The 13,633-nt window shown below is 35.2% G+C and overlaps 1 protein-coding gene across 2 annotated transcripts in view; it reads left to right on the plus strand.

The window, feature by feature from the left end:
* Positions 1-13,633, plus strand: part of UBE3C (ubiquitin protein ligase E3C) — a 75,545-nt gene that overhangs the window by 30,643 nt on the left and 31,269 nt on the right. For both annotated transcript variants that reach the window (XM_071734747.1, XM_071734748.1), the window contains exons 14-17: positions 4,547-4,651; positions 5,726-5,813; positions 9,106-9,203; positions 11,360-11,492. In XM_071734747.1, coding sequence (XP_071590848.1) covers positions 4,547-4,651; positions 5,726-5,813; positions 9,106-9,203; positions 11,360-11,492 — 424 coding nt within the window. The remainder of the gene's footprint in view (positions 1-4,546; positions 4,652-5,725; positions 5,814-9,105; positions 9,204-11,359; positions 11,493-13,633) is intronic.

The raw sequence follows: 13,633 nt of genomic DNA on the forward strand, positions 1-13,633 counted from the left end.
TGGTACCACGCTGTATTGGTTTTGTTGGTGTTCTACTAAAATTCATTCATTCTACTCCTTTTGTTTTTTCTGGAATAATAATGGAATGGTGACTCCAGCTTAGCAAATGTAAACTTAATGTATGTTCTTTCTGGATATCTACCAATGTATTCCTGCTAGTTTTATCCATGGCATCCTATCTAAGACATAAGTTAAGAAACGTTGGCAGGAAAAAACCTAATACAACTTTTGCCAAAAAAAAAAAAAAAAAAAGAGTGCTTGACTTATCATGAAAATTCTGCAGCAAACACATCTAGTCAGCTAAAATTGCTCATTAAAGAAGTGGGAGCAGAAGAAATGCATTTTCCAAATTGAATGCTAGATTTACAGTCTGTTTAATACTGGTGACCTCTCGCACACTAATGTTCAGTTCGAGTCATCAGCTGTCCCTTCAGGTCTTTTATCACTGCTTTTGTCAAGCTATCTATTTAATTGAAAGAAGTTAATTGAATGAAAATGATCAACTAAGCTTGTATTAATATTGCTAATGGAACTTTCTTCTTGGCCATGTTTGGAGAAAGATGTCATGCTAGACTTTAGGAAGGGCCCATTAAGGCTTGCACTTAACCTGATGGGCTAATTAAGGAATGCTTATTCATTCTACAAGTCTAAGATAGCTCTATCCAGCCTATTCTGCCTGATTTTACAACACATTTCACTTATGAGCATAAGCATTAATAGCAGTGAGAGTAACTGATAATGTTTTGATTGCATTGAATACAGTCCTAATGCACCACTGAATTTCTAATTTGCACGGGTTGATCTAATATATGTTTGCACAATTTAATTTAATTACTTGTCTTTAAGTTGGCAAATAAACTTTAGATTAAAAGGTCACAAGTGAAAACCCCAGTATCTCTATTTTTCAAAGAAGGGTGACATGAGAACTGTTATTATGTATGCAGTTTCTATCATGCTGTCTTCTGTTTCTTCTCATTAGTTTGTCATATTTAATCATTCTTTTCATAAGCTACTTTAATATCAGGTGAACTTGATAATTTTCTGCTGTTATTCAGAAAGCTGTAAAATCACGAGTCACTCTGTCCCACTTTGGCAGTCAGGAATTTAAGTTGGAACTGTCTAAGCTCAGTGGACTGTTAATATTTTTAGGATCAAGGTTTGTTTTCCATTAGCTGAATTACAGATGTAAATCTTGAGGGTATCTCCAGAGGCTTCTTTCTACCCAAGAAGTAGTTAATAAGTAAGCTTCCCTTGTTCGCTCCTTTAGAAACATTGTGTTACAGAGGAAAATTCATCTCATCAAGAAGATTGCTGTACACAACACTTGATCTTTCCAGAGGGCAGCTTCAACATAGGTTCTTGCCAGTAAGCAGGCAGCAGTATCTTCTTCCAAATCATTACAACACAAGTCAAGTAGTTTACATCATAAGTTTAAGTAGAATATACTTTTCTTTCATTTACATAAAGTCAAATTTCATTTTTCTTTTCAAAATTCTTCTTTTCTTTTCATTTTCTTTTAATTTTCACTTGTTTAGCATGTTTTCTGTGCCACTGGTGTCTAATGACCTACATTCCTATATGTAAATGTGTACATGCAAATGCAGTCTTCTGTGAGGTAATCTGAAAACAATGAGATTTCTAACAGTGATGTGATTATTTGCTAGCAGATTGGAGGTCTTTAAGAATTACATGTGAAAACATCTTCACAAAGGAGGTTCTTCCTCTTTTGGCTTGATGTAATGTTGAATAGTGTAGTCAACCATTACAGATTCTATACAAGGATTTAAATTACGAGTATATGGAAATAGATTTTGCCAAACAAAAGAGTTATTTCACTGTCCTGAGTTAAACTTATGAAATTATGTTGCTAATTTTGCTTAACTTTAGTTTTGATTCTTAGTTGCGCTTGGCACTTTATTGTAAATAAATGCCCATTTTAGTACTATTTATTGAAGCAGGTATTTCCTTCCAATAAAATATAAAAAGTTTTACAAAGGAGTCCTTCGTGTTCTCAATATCCATTTGTTATGTAGGAGGAACTCAAGCCTCATTTAATTTGATTCAGTTCCCTTTAAGGATTCTTTAACTGATTGTAAAATGTTTTATTAGGGTGGTCTTCATATGGATAATTTTTTCTGATTTCACACACACACCCCTCCCACCCTTTTTAACAATCTTTTTCTTTAGTATAGTGGTAATAGGACCACTGAGCTTCAGTGCAGGGTAGATGAGTCACTGAATTTTATAAGGGCAGGGTGATGATTCCTGTCTAATCAGACAGTTCCCTTAATAGCATTCTTATTTTACAACCTTATTTTACAAACTGGATCTTAAAAGGTCTTTTATATAGTATTAGACACAGAATCCTTTAGAAAGCCCCTTAAACTCTTTGGTACTCTTGACACCTGACCATTAAGACTGTCTTTTAGCAAGATTACTCCAGGAAAGCTTTGTATATGGGTTTTTTCTATTCATTTTTCAAGTGCTGTCGTTCTAAGCTGCAAAACAGATGGGCTGTTCATTGTAGCAGTGATACTGTCTTTTTAGGCTAGCAATTTAATATGCTTTTGATTCTACTTTTTTGCTTTCTGGAGTGTTGGGCTAAAAATTGGTTCTGTTTTGGAGAGAAGGCATGCAACCAAGCGTGGCAGTTGTGGTTGAGATGGAGTAGTTGTTAGCTTGATATCTCTGCTTTTTTTCCTTTTTTTTTCCCCTGCATTGAAGGAAACTGCAAAGATTATTAAAACTGCAAAAACACCCTAGTGACCAGGATAACTGTTTTTCTTGGCCTCTCAATTTAACTGATAAAGATGTTCTTAAACTAGTTATCTGTTCAGTTTTCTATCTTCTGACTATGGTTAAAATAATGACAAGAGTTACTTTTCATCTTTCAAATTCCTTGTCAATAAAAGTGAATTAAACATAGTGGTTTAAGCTGATGTTCTTGGTGAAGTATGGGTGGGTGCATCATCACTCACTGGTTCAGCTGATAAACAAAGATTTGTTAAACCACTGTTACTAGGTGGTTCCCAGTGCTTACTCCTGTTATAAATGGCCTAACTAACACACAAAAGAGCTTCTACCAAGCACATTTTTTAAATCTGTAGATACCATTACAGTAATATGTTATATGTGTGGATATTACATGAAATTGCAACCAACTTCTGCACACATACATTTTAGTTGCCTGGGTGCTTTTTGTGCTTCTTACGGTGATCACCAGATCACCATAATATCTTACCAAATAAGAATATTTGATAATCATCTCTTTTTTTTCTGGAAATTGTAATCTTACAGCCTGCTTTCAGTGATGCTTGGGCTAGACTTATCAGGAGTGATTTTACTTCCTGATTCTGTTATGTTTGATCCTTTAACAATCCTACATTAGGGTTTACTGTACAGTATAAACAACTGAAACAGTCAATCTAGGATCTGTTTTAATAAAGACAGGAACTCTGAGGCTGCAATTCGTATGATAAATTAGCTACTTGTGGATGAGATGACCTTTTTTCTTGAAAATGCTAACAAGCTATTCGTTGGCAACAAAAGAAGGTTGTAGTGTCTTTTCAGATGAAGACCTTTATCCTTAAAAATATCAGCATTTGTTTTTTCACATGGATAACCATGACAGTGTCAAGTTAGGTGATACCATCTGCAGATATGTGATATCACCAGCAGATATGTATGATTCCTCTGAGGCACCTTCAGCTGGGAATGCTTTAGTTTGTTAATGCAGCAACCTGTAGTAGTCTTTTTTTTTCTGTACTATATAGGTGTAACTTGCTGTTACGTTTTGCTGCCAATTTGATGCTTCTTCCCTTCTCTACTTTCTGAAGTTGATGTTGGCTTTTGTACAGCTTGACCACTGAGAAGCACATCACCCAATCCTTCTGTTTATTAGTTAATCCCTCAGATTTGCCTGGTGTAGGGTGATAGATGTAACCTTTGTCTTGAGACAACAAGCAGAAGTTCCATGCTTCTGGGGTGCATTTTTCTTGAAAAACGAGGCACAGAAATGTAAGAACAAGGAGGACAAGGAGAACCTACATGTCAACCAGATTGTTCAGAATCTTGGGATGAGAGGTTTAACAATAGCTGTTTAGTTCTTTCCTAAAACATGAATCTATCCATAAGTTTGATTTCTGCAAAAACATAAGCAAAAAGAAAAAAAAAATCTCTATAAAAGAACCATTGTATAAATAACCTGTTCAGGTGTTTCTTTCTTTAAATAAATAATGTAATGCTGGTAATGATTTGTTTAGGCTTCCTTGAACTGGTATACAGTATTTTGGGTAACCCTATGATTATTTAGTCCTAGGTAGTCCTGGTTCTTAGGTTTTGTACTGGCATTTCAAGAGCCTGTTCTTTTGATGGCTTGCTAGTGAGCCACGATCACTTATTTAAGAGGAAGATATTTTAAGTTTAAAAATAAGTAACTATTTCATATATTACTGAAAGATTTCTTAAATTGTTTTTTGCTTCTGGATTGCAAAATTTCATTCACAGAACTAAATGTTTATTGAATGTATGTGTTTCTGACACCTAGGTCATAACAAACTTAGTGAAAATGTTGAAATCTAGAGATACAAGGAGAAATTTCTGTCCACCAAATCACTGGCTCTCAGAACAGGAAAACATCAAAGCAGATAAGGTGAGAAAGAGTGATACCCTTTTTTCACATAGCTTTAGAGGTGCCAGAGTTTCAGTGGTAAAGTGTTTGATTCCTGACTGGATCAGTGATGTTGATGTTGCACAGATTTAGCAACCTGGAGTAATACTGCTCTTCTGTAATGTAAAAGTCTTGCCTCTGTTAAGAAACTGTTATATTAAATCACATTTCCATTCCATAAAGTAGAACTTGCTCTACAGTGTCATGGTGTAAGTCATCTGTATTTATAGCAGAAAAAAATTTGAAATCTGGTAACATTTTGTTACATCTTATTTTCTAGTTATTTAAGTACTCCCCATAATGAAAAAGCTAAATAAAAGCATTGCTGTGGGGAAAACCCCCCCTTCAAATCATCTTCCAAAAGAATAGAAAATTCAGGTGCACTTTCTGTACTTCTCTTGCCTGGATATTACTTATTTTTCTAAGAGCTTTAAAGAAATCACATTGTTTGATCTTAAAAAGTATATGTTTGTTCAAAAGAAAACTAATATGAATGTGCAAGTACATCCTTTGAATTACTGAAGACTTAGATCTTTACAAGCTAGGTACAGCCCAGACTGCTTTGATTTATTAGGTGTCTTAGCACTTGGAACTTTTACATGGAACAGCTAACAGTGAACTGTCCTGTTTATTTTTTTATGGTTGTGCATTTGCTTGTCTTGTATTCCAGTTTTCTATTTCTCTGTGTTACAGTTCTTTAGAATTCTTAGGGAATAGTCCTTACACACCTTAGAGAAAGTAGTGGTAGTTGTAAACTGTGATGTACTCAATCCAAAGTAAACAGAATTTTATTTGACATCTCAGAATTAAAATTCAGCTTCTTCAGTATCTTAAAGACCAGAATTTAATGTAAAGTTGTGTGGTATTTTTAAATGATAGGCTGTACATTACAGTCTGTCAGCTTTGAGGCACAAGTATAACGAGTAGTGATTAAAACTGAAGATATTTGGGCATTCAGACAGACTCTTGAATGTGGCAGCTTTATGTATTATATAATAGTAAATTGTAATTTGTAATCAGATAATGTTTAACTGTAAAATACTGTTAATTTATTAGGTTACACAGCTGTATGTGCCATCTGCTAGGCATGTCTGGAGAGTCAGAAGAATGGGAAGAATAGGACCACTGCAGTCTACTTTGGATGGTAAGATACTGTCTATGCAATTTTTGCTTCACTAAATAAAAATAACAGTTTGTCTTGTGTGAAGAAAATCTACCTTTTATAGAGCTCAGTTGAGTATTTTGTGTAAAAGACTTAATAGTAGCCAAAAGTAAGGCAACATCTCAATTTTGTTTCAGATACTTTAAAAACTGTGTATCTGTATATACACTGTGTGTATGTCTTTAGAATATTCTAATGCACAACAGCTTTCCCCAGGCTTCTGCTGGCATTGGTGAGGGGAAACTTTAAGGTGGACAAGTGGTACGTGTGAAAAATACCTGTATTAATATGTACAAATGACAGATGCATAAGGTACAAAATGCATGAAGTTGCAGAAGATGTAAAGCATTGTGGTTTTGCTATTTCTATATACCATAAAGAAATTTTATGTATTAAACTGTAACAAACATGTTTTAGGTACCATGGGGCGTGTTAATTCCTTTGTATTGATATTATCTCTAATTAGATTAAGCAGAAACTTAGCCCCTTGAATTATTCAAAATATATGAACTTTATGGAACTTCCAGTGAAAGATGAGAGAATTGGACCAACTTAGTAGTTAGGGTAAATTTGCAGTAGTTCAATTGTGCCAGTATGCTTTTTCATGTAGACAGTCTGGGTCTTTCAGCTTTTCTTACCTTTCCAGTTTCACTGCTCTAGAATTTTATCTTGCTATGCTCAGGTATAATAACAATGAAATCACTAATACTTGTGAAGATTTAATAATGCATTTAAAATTGAGCCTTTAAGCAGCAAAAATGATTAATAAAGAAGTCTGTACTCTGTTTCAAGATGATGTAATCTGTTTCAGTATCTTAGCCAGATGCAGTAGATCATTTAGTGAAGACCATAGCCTTTATGCTGCTATAGAGTTGTACAGAATTAAGGGCTTTGTCCAAGGTGAAACCTAAGGGCTTCTTAAAGTGATACTTTTTATTTGAGTAGCTGTTACAGTATAGGTTTACTCAGATTACCCTGTTAGTCTGGTTGCCAGGTAACACCTAGTTAATCCAGTGTAAGTATTCCTCAGAATTTTGAATCAATTTTTTTTTCTCAGTTTCGTTTCTCTTTTTGGATTTCACCTATTCTAAGTGATTGTTAAGATGAAATCTTAAAAGCAGGTGTTTTAGCAAAAATTTCCAGGCTTCATCAAGCCTGTGCCCTGTATGGCTTATGGACTCTACACCAGGAATCTCTTTTTCATCCATTGACCTGCATGGCTCTTGGCAGCCATACTGCTTGGATAATTTCCACTGCCAGACCTGTTCCACCTGTTTTTACACCCAGATCTTCCCCTATGCTACTAGTGTGCTTCTTCCTCTCATACATTCCATACCAGGACACATACCCTTGTCTTCCCATAACAGCACCAGTTTCCTCTGTCTCTAGTATTAGATGACTTGGTCTGGGTAGTTGGTAGATAAGGAAAACCTGTGCTGTGGCTGGTGCTGAGCAGCTGCATGCCTTCATTTTTCTGGCTGTCTGTCAGACAAGCTGACACTGACACACTGTACAGAGCAGATAGCTGAGCTCTTACGATTTGTCTAATCAAGTAACTAAAGGAATTTCTTTATCAAGTTGAAAATTTTTGCAAAACCTACTATTTTTGAATCTTTGATTCTCTGTTAAAATGTAGCTGGTTAGCTCAAAAGGTCTGCTGAAGGAAAAATGCTGAGGAAAGATGACACAGGTTGTTCATGTAGGACTAATTTGCATACAAAATCAGGCTAAAGAAAGTGCAGTCACCATGAATGTGTGAAAACAAGCAGGTAACAATGTGCACATGACTTGTCTAATCCCTCTGGACTCCATATGGGTTATAGCCAATTAGCATGAAAGTACTGCTGGATCACATATGGTCATGTTTATTTGTGCTTTTTCATTTACTTAAATGGCAGACTCGTGAGTCCTAAATGCTCTCTATTGATGACTCCATCCCATATTTCTCTTAAAAGAAAGAAGCTGTGATGGAGAAATGCAGATAAAATTGACTAATTGACTGGAATAATTGAACTGTCGAAGTCATGTAGTCGTTTACCTTTGCTGTACATGCACTTTTTATTTAAAATGCTTTTAACTCTTAGCTTAATAGGCTGCATACATTGACTTTAATTAAAAATGTTTACTAAGTGAGCTACAGGGTAATCACAGGTAAGCATTTTATCAGAAATTCCAAAGGCTTGCAACGTTGAAACCTGCCCCAAATGAATATACATCAAGTATAGGGGTGTTTTGGGTCATGTCCTTTAAATTGGTGTGTAATACATCCCTACTTAAAGTAAGGGGATGTCCAGTTGCAGGAGTTCAGCAAGATGCTAGTCACCACAGGTGGGACTCAAAGGAAAAGCTGGCTAATGTCATTATAAACTTCCAGACTGGAAAGTAGTGTGGGGCACTTACTTCAGTTTTATAATATAGCCTGTAATTAGTCCAGACTCTGGAGTCTTTTTTCAAGAAGGTGTTGTCTAGTCAGTGAACAATACCTTTTTTTTGGTGCAATTTACAGTGAGATACATCCTCAGCAACTGAGCTTCTTCCCATGAAGTTTACTTATTTTTCCTAAAAACATCCTCTGTGGGTATAAAAAGGTTCAAAGGAGCTACATGGTAGCTTGGAAACTGCATGTGACGGAGTCTTTCTGTGGCTCTTTTGAGTCTTTTCTAATTTTTTTTTCCTCTTGAGCACATTATACAGTTTCTTGATTCTTATTTTTTTAATTTTTTTTTTTTTTACTATTTCTTACTGGATTTCATGTGTTCACTAAGGTCTTGTTCTTGGGAGAGAAACCCCATTGAAATACATGTTATCTTTCTCTTGGTTTCATTAAATTTAGTTTAGTTCTTTGTATACCTAAAATGATTTAATTGAAAGTAGATGTTGAGGTTGAAAGCACAACCCCTTAAGCTATTTTTATCATAGGATCATATTATATGTGATGAAGATGCTGATTACTTACAGCTTCTGAATTGTATTCTGTCATGTATTTTTTTAATTGAAAAATAAAATGATCAATAGTAGGAAAATAACTTCTTTCTTCTGAACAAAATAAAAATGTATCAGTACTTATTTTTATACACATTTTGTTTCAAGTATGCTTATATTACAGTTTGCCTGCAGAAACTAATGTTTAAAGAAAGGTAAGGCTTGGTGTGACTGTTTAGTAAATAAACTATATTAATGTGTGTATTTTTATACAAAATAAATAGAGTAACTTGGTACAGTGCTTTAAAAATGCTCTTTCAAAAAAATTTAAAATTATTATTTGTATTTTAAGTGGGTTTGGAACCAGCACCTCTTTCCGTATCTGAAGAACGACAACTTGCAATTCTGACAGAGCTGCCTTTTGTAGTTCCTTTTGAAGAAAGAGTAAAGGTACCTAATTTCTAATTTAATATGCAGTTTTTTTGTTGTTTCCAGTAAGTGTAAAAATAGCACTTAGCTAAGTAGAAACTGGATTGTTTCCCTGCAGAAGTATATGATGGGCCATACTGTTCTTCTTCAGTACTAACATGGCAACTGAACATTTGAAGTCAATTACTTTTTTTTAATAATTATGTTACCTGTTATAGTAATTGCATTAAAATTAGAAACATGTATTACGAGATATATGAGAGCAGTTGTATGTTTGTTTCAATGATTGATCTACATGCTGGCACCCCCTTGTGGTAAGCAGAGCACCATCTAGTTGTGCATCTTTAATAAACAAATTGCAAGGTCAAGAGTGGGGACTTGAGTGCAGGGGTGGGTTTACTCAGAATGAGATGATGGATGTCCATTTTGGGAAAATAAAGCATAGAGATTAATTTCTACATTCATAGCTGAGTTGCTGAATTTTATAATTGAGTATGTGGTTTAAAACTTGTAAGATTCTTGTACTGCTTTCTTTGTTTTTTAATGTTTCCTAGATTTTAAATCTGTAATTGCTAGTTCTAATAACTATTTAAGTTTTAATCGTATTTTTTTTTAAAAGATTTTACTCTGTTACCCAGAATTTTTTTTTCAGAACTGCTTTTGTTGTCAACAGTATCAACCTAAAAAGGTGTCCTTGAATTGTCTTGTAAACTTTTAAGTTGCAAGACACCATCAAGAGAAGGGAGAGTGTTTCCATAGGGAAAATAAATCAGTGTTCATCATAAAAGACAGTGACAGCTTTGGTAGAGCTTATGGTGTTGTGCATGTTCTAATGCCCTCTACATAAAAATGTGTCTGTAGCTGTTCTAGAATTGCAGACAAATTCAGGTAAGAAGGGACCTCTGGAGGTGCTTGAGTCCACATTCTTCCTCATACCTGAGTAATTTCAGATTTGAGTTGGGATTCTCAAGGACTTGTTCAGATGAGTTTTTACTATCTCCACAGATGAAGATTGCACAGATCTGTGTAACCTCTTCCAGTAGTTAATCATTCTCATGATTTTTTTTTTTCCTTCATGTCCATTCAGCTTTTCTCTTTCTGCAGCTTATGACTGTTTCCCATTGTCTTCCTGCTGTACACTTTAGGGAAGAGTCTGGCTTTGTCTATACTGTAATCCCAGTTGGAGAGCATCTTCTCCACTAGCAAGAGTTCTCCACAGAAACAGTAGATTTGAGACCCTACTTTATATTTCTGTGTTGTTGTCAGATTTTCCTCTGTCATGGTACATTTGTTGGTTTTGAACATCCCTGATGGCTCTTGCTTACCCTTCTTAGTTAAGAAAACAGTCTGTGATATTATTGGAAATAGATGATCTTTTATATCCTTTTCATCCCAAACCATTCTATGACTATAATATTATTGGGAGATTACACCCCTTGGAAAATATACTAGTCTGTTAAATATAGGAAGGATGCAAAAGAGGATGTAGTAATGAACAGACACTTTTTGGACTGAGGGTACACTGAACCTTATACATAAGGCAGCCCCCTCCTGTGCTACATCTTCACATAGAAACATAGGTAGCTACAGTTACTCTTCAGATGGACTGTAACAAGTTCCTGTTGTGAAGACTTGCAAAGGGACATTGTGAAATTTGATTTGTACTTCAGCTGACAATACTTTTTTGAAGTGGTAACATGTTGTGGTTCTTCGTTTAATATGGCAGTGCTATCCACTAGTTTGCTTTGAATTATTTTCTCACTGATCCTGAGAGAGGAACTTATACCTAATTTCTTGTGTGCAAAAACATTTGTGTATGCAGAAGGCTTGTGATTTTTTTCCCTTTGTTTTTGAATACTTTGCATTGCAGAACTCTGAAAGGTAGGGAGAGGAAACTGGAATCACTGACACAGTGTCTGTAGATGTGCATTTTTGTGTGGAAAGAATTGAGGATTGTATCTTGCATCAGGAAAGTTTTTTGCATGTCTGCCCCTTCTCCTTCCCTCCCCTGGGACCCTGGCTCTGTATTATGTTTCTTCAGCTCAGTGAGAGAGAGGACAAATCACTTGAAAGTGAGTGCCCAGAACCAACCCAAAGGAAAGCAGTGAATAATCATCTCTCATTGAATATTTAGATCTGCACAGTGATATGATTTCTCTCTTCACTCCTTTTAACAGATTTTTCAAAGACTCATCTATGCTGATAAACAAGAAGTTCAAGGAGATGGGCCATTTTTGGATGGAATTAATGTCACAATCAGAAGAAACTATATTTATGAAGATGCTTATGATAAACTTTCTCCTGAAAATGGTAGGTTTACATTTATCACCAGCTTGTTTATAAAATTTAACATCCTACTCAAGTAAGCAAGTAGGTAACTACATGGCAAGAATGGTAAAAATGTAAGATGTGAAAATCCTTAAATTCCTTGTTTTTACGTAGAGTAATTCTCATCCACATCTAATGTATCTCATCACTGAGGTCTCATCCTCTTTAGCACACCCTTCCTTAATTAAAACCTACTTCTATGGGCCTTTTCTTGCCATTTACTTGTCCAAATAACTGTATTTTATATATTTGTCTGGGTAGTTCTGTAGATCTTACCTTCTTTTGCAACCTGTGTCAAATAGCCTGTCTAGACCACAGAGTATTTGGTAGGTACAGTATGGCCAATAAGGATAATGCAGTGTACTTTGTGATGATAGTATGTTGTAGTACATATTTTACCACATTGATACAAATCAGATCTTAGTGTGAATTTGTGTGAGTCTTTATTAGTTATATCATATTTTTGCATCTAAAAAAATATTTTTCAAATACTTACGATTTGCCATGTGAATCTCATCTGCTGTGCCATGTATGTTCCTTCCTGGAGATCTGCCTGGTTTATTGAGGAAAAAAAAGAGATATTGGTATTCTTGGTTTGTATAAAATTACTGGAGATTGTGCTTTTTCTTAATTTCCTTTACTCTGGTAGTGTTAAAGATACTGTTCTAGTTAAAAATAAGCTTTTGTATTCCATCTCCAGTGTTTCAAGCTATAACCACCTAAACCATATACATTAGACTTAACTTTATTTAAATTAAGTACAAAGTGAGTTCTGCTCTTGGAAATTTTTAAAAGGCTAATCAGGAGACATCACTGCATAAGCATCTGGAAGTTACATGTGCAATTGGCTGTTTAGAAATGGTTGAGACACCATCCCTGGATGTGTGTGAGGGTTTTTTAGATGTAGTGTTGGGGGATATGGTTTAGGGAAGAACTTTTAGAGTAGGGATGATGGTTGGACTTGATGGTCCCAAGAGTCTTTTTCAATCTGAAAGATTCTATGATTCCCTAGTGGTTGTAAGTAGTTTTATTGTACTAAATTTAGTATGAGTCATTAACTGGTTTCTTAAAAAGAAAGATGAAATGGAATTGGAAAATAGAAAAAATTGAGTCTTGGGTTTCCCCTCCCTGTCAATTAAATGTTTAAAAATGCAGTTCTGAAACTGTAATCTGTTACGCAGTGCTGAGTAAAAACCCAAGTCAGTCTGGCTTTTTCTGTAGAAAAAACCTTTTCACTGTGAGACTTGTTAAGGACTGAAACGGGCTGTGCAGGGAGGATGTCAAATCTCCATCACTGGAGACTCAAACAGACAAATGCACTGAGCATCCAGATATGACTTGGAAATCCGCCTTGCTTTCACTGTGGGAATTTCAAATATGAGTCTCTTCCAACCCAAGCTGTTCTGTCAGGCCTTCTGTTCCATCAAAAGAGCTTTTTTGTGGTAATACAAAATTTCTCTGTCTATACATGTGTATTTCCAGATAACTTTTTTTTTTTGTGTGTGTGTGTGTGTCGAAAGGGGATGAGGTGGTGGTCTGGCTAAAAATGGCCATCCTGTATTTCCAGCCAGCAGATTTTTTTGTACAGGAGAGCATTTCACTTAAATGAAGAATTAACAGATGATTTTTAAAACTGCTTAAGTGAGAAACGGGATGTTTCTAGTAGATGTAGAGGCATTTGCTAATGGGAGAGTACAAGCTAAGGCACTAGGTGGTAATTCTTTTGCTACAAGGTGCTGACAAATCTTTCATGAACATCAGTTGTCCATCCATAATATGTGTTATAGAATATGTAGGCAGTAGGTTTTGTTACTGGTTTATTACTGGTTACTTTGCTGAGACACAAGTGTAGTCAATTCAAGGGTTCAAGTAAAAGCTGTGTATTAGCTTAGATCTTTGGAAGCCTTCAGTGAATTGAGCAAATATGTCATTCTTCCCTGTTATATGGACATAGTTGAAGAACTAAGTATTGCTTGCTTTCTCAAGTAGCAGCATTTTATGAAACAATTTTATGAAACAAACATTATGTTTTATGCCTTTGGAATGTGGCTCTCTGTACCACAACTTGTTCAGTGGAATTACATGACATGGCAATGAATCCAAAGTATCAAAAATACTAAGTT

This window comes from Heliangelus exortis, chromosome 2, assembly GCF_036169615.1.
Source record: "Heliangelus exortis chromosome 2, bHelExo1.hap1, whole genome shotgun sequence".
In the NCBI taxonomy this organism is placed as follows: Eukaryota; Metazoa; Chordata; class Aves; order Apodiformes; family Trochilidae; genus Heliangelus; species Heliangelus exortis.